The following is a 6034-nucleotide window of genomic DNA, read 5'->3' on the forward strand; positions in this document are numbered from 1 at the left end:
CCACGGGTCCCAGCTATTCCCCTTCTAGGTGTCTGCCCCAAAGAGCTGACCACACTGTATTACAGTGATCCAGGCACACCCATGTGTATAGCAACACACTTTATTGTAGCTAAATCTTGGGATCAGCCTGTACGTCTATCAACAGATGAACGGATAAAGAGGTTGTGGTATTTATACGGGGACCACTCTGCCATAAAGAAAGATAAACTGAATTATTTGCGGGAATATGCCTGTACCTTGAGGTCATAGTGTCAAGTGAAATAAATCAGGCACAAAATTTAAAATTTGCATGGTTTCCCTTAGCGTGTGAGAAAACCAAAGTATAAAGAGCAAAATAAAAGACAGCTAATAAACCGGGCGTGGTGGTGCATGCCTGTAATCCCAGCACTTGGGAGGCTGAGGCAGGAGGATCACTGTGAGTCTGAGGCCAGCCTGGGCTACATAGTGAGTTCAAGTCCAGCCTGCACGGCATAGTGAGCTACATAGTGAGATTCTGCCTCCCCCACACACACCAAAAAAAGAGAGAATAGGAGACAGGATTTTTGCTAATGGCAGGGTGGGTGGGGGAATGGACCATGAAGATGATATCACACCCACCAGCTCCCGTGAGGAACACGATCCTCAAAGCAGTGCCATGTACTTATGTGAAATAAACATGGAAAACGGGGTTTACAGCCAAACAGACACTATCACCGTGGGTGTCCTTCGGCTCAGAGTTTGTGGGGTGTCCCTGTTAGGGCTCGGACGCCCAGGCTCCCCAGAAATCTTCACTGGGACTTGAGAGGCCGGGAGAGCCCCAGCCTCGAGCCACTGTGGGACCCAGGATAACCACAGGATCCCGAGAACCTCGGGATGCGGGGACTAGGAAGAAAGCACCCCCGCTCATGCCCGTGGGAGCCCTTCCTGGCTGCAGGCCCGGTCACACCCCGGGCTCGGCGAGAGGCGCTCAGGCGGAGGCACTGCAGCAGCTCCCAGCGGGGCTGCCTGGGCCCTGCAGGGAGAGGCCTCTGCGGTTCCGTCTGGCCTCGGTGGGCGGAGGGTCACCCCGGCCCGTCCCTGCGAGTGGAGTCCGGCAGGGTGCAGCCGGCCCCGCCCTCCGCCCGACTCTCCTGGACGCCGGCTCTGAGCGCAAAGGTAGGTGTCGCCACCGCCACTCGGGGCCGGGGTATTTCCAGCAAGGGATGCCCCGACTCTCTTCCCACGGGCGTGTGCGTGTGCGTGCGTGTGTGATGGGTTCGCTGCCCACCTGGTCCTTAAAGCAGGGTGGGTGCGGAGCAACTGTGGGACGGGAGGAGGAGCAACCTCGATCCGAGCTCAGACTCTGCTCCCAGGCCCGAGCCAGGAGCCCAGGCGGCCATTTTGGATCCTTTGTTTCGTTTTTTTTTTCAAAAAGCAACCAGGAGCTGGGTGTGGTGGCGCACGCCTGTAATCCCAGCATTTGGGAGGCTGAGGCAGGAGGATCGCCGTGAGTTTGAGACCAACCTGGGCTACAAAGTGAGTCCCAGGCCAGCCTAAACTAGTATAAAACAAAAGCGAGGAAAATAGTTCCTTTATTGTGGGCGACAGAAGGTCCAAGTGTTCCCAGAGCCCTCACCCGTCACACTTTCTCGTTCTTAATCCTCCAGAAGCGCTCAGAGTCCCCAAGACAGCAGCGCGTTGGCGGCAGTGAACCCGGGCTCTGCACCGGAGTGGAACTGGATCCGTGCTGGATTCAGCTCTCCCTTCCCACACGCACACCGTCCCTCCAAGCTGGTTTCCTCCCCTTCGAAATGGGAATAAACTCATTTGCAAGACTGCTGGAAAGATTAGATAACAAGGTTATAAACTGCATATTTTCCCAGACCCTCTATAAAATGAGCTCTCCGCAGAATTAGACGAAGGGCCGTGACCTCAGACACACACAGTTTCTCAGCTGCTCGGCAGTTCCCGACAATTGCCGAGTGGCCCGCGGCAAGGCCTCCGTATCCATCCCACTTTCCTTTTCTGCAAAGCTCCGGAGTGTTGGGCAAGATCTTCGCTAAATGCCTGACATTCTGCACACCTGAGACATGCCTCGGAGCACCCGGCCCTGCTCACGGGACCTCTTCATCATCGGCAGGAAGGAGGAACTCGCGGAGGGGCCGTGACTTGTGGCTCACTGGCCTCATTCCTGAGGCCCCTCCTGGTTCCCCCGGGACCGGCCACCTCCACAGCCCCGCGCTCGCCCCCGCCGGGGCCCTGAGCTGAGCCCGCGGCTCTGCGCAGAACTCAGGCGCCCCAAGCCCTGAATTCTACATCAGACCCCAGAGAAGGCTTGGCTTCTGCTTGCTCCTCTCTCCAGGCCTGTTTCTTCCTCCACACAGTAAGCTCAGGGCCTGGGGATGTAGCTCGGGTAGAGCACTTGCCCTGCGCGCAGGAGGCCCTGGGTTTGATCCCCTGCACTGCAAAAATAAGTCAGGTCAGACTTAAAGATGGCCCAGCTCTTTACAGTGCTAGACGCCCAAACATTCGGACATCTTGCTCTCCTGTCTTGGGGCAGATTGGAGAAAAAGGCCCCACGGCCCGCTCAGGAAGGTAACACCCACGCGCCACACACAGGGGAGCCACGGGGCGCTGTGACAGCCTCTGCGTCCTTCCTCCTCCCGACTTCCACCTGGGGAGCGGGAGTGTTGTCGTCCCCGTGATCCAGAGGAGGAACCTGAATCTTCCTTGGTTACCCAGCTGGGAAGTGTGAAGTCAGGGCTTGGACTCGGGCTTCAGACCTGGGGATCTCGGGAGAAGACCCCCTAGGACCCAAACCCTGCTTGCCTAGTGCACCAATCTCTGGAGACCAAGCCGGGCATCACACAGTCCCAGGGACTGACCACTAGATGGCGAGCTGACTCCGGTGTCCGCTGCTGGGCCTTGCCATTGGGGGAGGGGGTCCACGGGGTCACAAACAAGGCTTGGTATTTCAGGCCAGCGTCTCCCTTCTGTCTCCTGGCTTGAACCTGATTGTGTAGAAATTTGCAATGCTAATGAGAGAAGAAAGGGAAGGAAAGAAGGAAGGAAGGAGGAAGGAAGAAATGGGGAAGAGAAAAAGAATCTAATTAGGCGCTGTCAGTCTCTTCTTACTGTACTGAGAATAAAATTGACCAGGCCAGGGATGACCTGACCCTGGCCCCCTCTCCACTAATGTTTTTGGTTTTTTTGGTACTGGGAATTGAACTCAGGATCTTGCGCTTGCCAGGCAGGCGCTTATGCCACTGATATATATCCCCGGCCCCACTGCTTTTGTTTCTTTGTTTTGAGACAGGGTCTTGCTGTGTAGTTCAGGCTGGTCTTAATCTCATGAGATCCTCCTGCCTCAGCCTCCTGAGTGTTGCGATTATGGGCATGAGCCACCACACCTGTCTCCTGTGCCTTTTCATTTTGGGGTTGCTGCTGCGGCTGAGCAGTGACCGCGGGCCCTTCGGATCTCTTGGGAGTGTGGGCTGCAGGGCTGCAGGGGCCCTCCCACCCCCGGGGTCGGCTGTTCTGAGAGGGGAGCAGGCCTGGCTCCTAGTGCTGAGGAAATGACACACCTGTCGGGGCCAGGATGTGGCTCAGTGGAAGAGAATGTGCTCATCACAGATAAGACCCTAGGTTGGGTCGCTAGCGCCAGCGAACAAACAAACACACAAAACACTGGAGGTGAACAGCGGGAAACCCGGAAGTCCGGTTTGCAAGGGGCTTCGCCTGCACATCTGCTCGTCCACCCTGGTGCGTCCACTCCCCAGGATCTGCCGAACTCTGGGGACGAGATTCACGCTTAGGCAGAGTCAGATCAAACAGGCGGTGTCACCCTCCAGCTCTGTCGCTTCCTCCAAGCGCCCAACTTCCAAACTGCAGCTGCAAAACAGACACAAAATAAAATCACCTTGGGATGGGCTTAAAACTCCAGCAGTGTGGAGTTATTTTCTCCCCCTGGTACTAGGGCTCAAACCTGGGGGGCACTCAGCTACATTCCAGCCCTTATTTTATTTATTTGTGAATTTTTATTTTGAGACAGTCTCATGGAGTTTCCCTTGAGCTTGTGACCCTCCTGCCTCAGCCTCCCACATAAATGGAATGGCAGGCCTGCACCACTGTGCCTGACTTGTTACGATCAGATCTATGAAAGGCAGAAATTACTTTCCTAATCTGTCATGGGAATGATTGCTCACCCAGGCTGGGGTGGTAACTCAGTTCCCATGAAGCCCAGGGAAGTATTTTCTTAGTGAGCGCAGTATCTGTTTTATGAATTTCTGCTTCCATTTCACTTTCCCATAATTGGTTATGCTTACCTGCTACCTTAACGTCATCTCTGCTAACCAATAACAGAGGAGGCCGGGAAAGGACGTTTCTGTCACACAGGTGCGGCTTCCCGGCCCTCCTCAGGGAGCCAGAAGCTGCTGTGTGTGGTCTGATTGGTTTTGAGGATGAACCAGGAAGGCTGCCTGGAGGAAGTGGCCTTAAAGCCAGGCAAGGCCGAGGGATGAAGGATGAGGAGGAGGAGAGTGCAGGGAGGGGGAGCAGCATGCGAGAGCCTGGGAAGGAGCCTGGACCGAGCGTGAGCAGCTCACTCCAAGGGCCCCAGGGAGCCGCGGGGGCTGGGACAGGGACAGGCCGGGTCCGTGCGCACTGCAGGCGGGCGCCACGGGCCGCTCTGCGGGAAGGGACGTCACAGTGTGCAGGCGGGAGGCGTGGTGGCCTCCCTGCCACCCCGTGAGGACGAGCACCGCGAGGCGGGAGGGCAGCTGGCTCGGGCCTGGCGCTGGTGTGGGTGGGACGGGGCCTGCGGAGGAGGACAGAGGAGAGGCGCTGTGGGCAATGGGCCGAGGGCGGAGGGGACGGCGGGGCCGGGAAGGCAGCTGGGCAGCGAGGCCGGATTCCCGACAGGGCCGCCAGGCGGCAGCGTGGGCAGAGACCCAGCCTCGGAGCTCGGCCTGGGGTGCAGAGCAGAGGGTCCCGGCACGCAGTGCCAAGGCGGCCTTTGGAGGACGGGAAGGAGGGAGGCGGGACAGGCAGACGCCGCGGCGGGCACAGAAAACCGATGGCAGTCACGGCGAGGTCACGAGCCCAGCCTGACGCGGAGGGCGTGGCGGCGCCGGGGCGCTGCCCAGCGCGGTGCCGCTGGGGACTGTGACAGGGTGACTGTGGGCTGAGAGGGGCGGAGAGTGGGCGGGAAGGCAGGAGGGGAGAGGGGCAGACCCGACGGCGGGCCGGTGTGCAGGGAGGGCGGACGCAGCTCCGTGCTCCGCGACTGTCTGGCCCGGGCGGGTGGGGTGCGCCGAGGAGGGACGGCTGGCTGGCTTCGGGAGAAGCGGATCCTCGCGTCCTGCGTGGCCTATGCAAAAGCAGGTGGCGCGCTCCCTCCACAAAGCCATAGAAGCGAAGGGGCCGGGCCGGGAGGAGCAGGCCGGGTGCCATCTGAGCTCTGCGGCCTCTGGCACCGGATTGGGGAGCACTCTCTCGGCAGGAGGCCGCGTGTCTCTGGAGTCCAAAGAGGTGGGTCGGGGCTGGGGATTTAGCTCAGCGGCACAGCTCCTGCCTGGCAAGCACGAGGTCGTGAGTTCAATTCCCGGTACTGGAAAAACAAAGCAAAACCAAAGAGGTGGGTCGATTTTGCGCTGGAATGAGACCCTGCCCATGGCCTGTGCCATGCTGGTCGGCTCAGCCCTCTTCCCTGCAGAGGTGGCACCAGGGCCCCACCCGGCTGGAGGAAGCCCGAAGAAGCCCTGGAGACCCCACCTTACCAAGGGAGTTGTTCAGTCTCTGCGGAGAGGACAAAGGGCCGTGATCCCCCCTTAATCCTGCCGCTGTCAGGGCTGTCAGGGCGAGCGGCCACCTGCCTTGCTGACTCAGTTACCTAAGAAAAGGACCAGTTGATTTTGTTTGAGGAAGGAGGTGAGGGAGAGGAGGGGAGGAGGAGCAAGGGAGGGCATCCTCAGTGCTGGGCACTGGCTGGGGAGGAGAGGGCCACGTCCTGGCCACCCACACAGCCCAGGCCTGCAGCAGACCAGGGATGCGAAGCTGGAGACGCAGTCTGGAGTCC

At 59.0% G+C, this 6034-nt stretch overlaps 1 protein-coding gene across 3 annotated transcripts; it reads right to left on the reverse strand.

Annotated features, from left to right (window-relative positions):
* Positions 1-1554: 1554 nt before the first annotated feature.
* LOC102007712 (basic proline-rich protein-like) lies at positions 1555-5484 on the reverse strand. 3 transcript variants are annotated; one of them, XR_001235561.1, is made up of 4 exons: positions 4284-5484; positions 3543-3849; positions 2844-2969; positions 1555-1796 (listed from the first exon to the last, which is right to left on the reverse strand). XR_001235561.1 is itself a non-coding variant. In XM_005392263.2 (2 exons), exons 1-2 carry the CDS (start codon positions 5407-5409, stop codon positions 3785-3787), a joined length of 1191 nt encoding a protein of 396 aa, XP_005392320.1. In that variant the 5' UTR covers positions 5410-5484; the 3' UTR covers positions 3349-3784. The 3 variants fall into 3 exon arrangements, 1 of the variants encoding a protein (XP_005392320.1); XR_262297.2 differs by having other exon boundaries at positions 2844-2993; XM_005392263.2 differs by lacking the exons at positions 1555-1796; positions 2844-2969 and having other exon boundaries at positions 3349-3849.
* Positions 5485-6034: the final 550 nt, after the last annotated feature.

The sequence above is a fragment of the Chinchilla lanigera genome, unplaced genomic scaffold, assembly GCF_000276665.1.
Source record: "Chinchilla lanigera isolate Chin_1 unplaced genomic scaffold, ChiLan1.0 scaffold00044, whole genome shotgun sequence".
Classification (NCBI taxonomy): domain Eukaryota; kingdom Metazoa; phylum Chordata; class Mammalia; order Rodentia; family Chinchillidae; genus Chinchilla; species Chinchilla lanigera.

What these genes read in the sequence shown, in the direction of transcription:
- LOC102007712 (XM_005392263.2), bottom strand. Translation starts at nt 5,409, where the DNA reads ATGGCACCCGGCCTGCTCCTCCCGGCCCGGCCCCTTCGCTTCTATGGC. An exon ending in AGATGACGTTAAGGTAGCAG is followed by an intron (nt 3,850 to 4,283) that starts GTAAGCATAACC and finishes TCTGTTTTGCAG; the next exon opens with CTGCAGTTTGGAAGTTGGGC.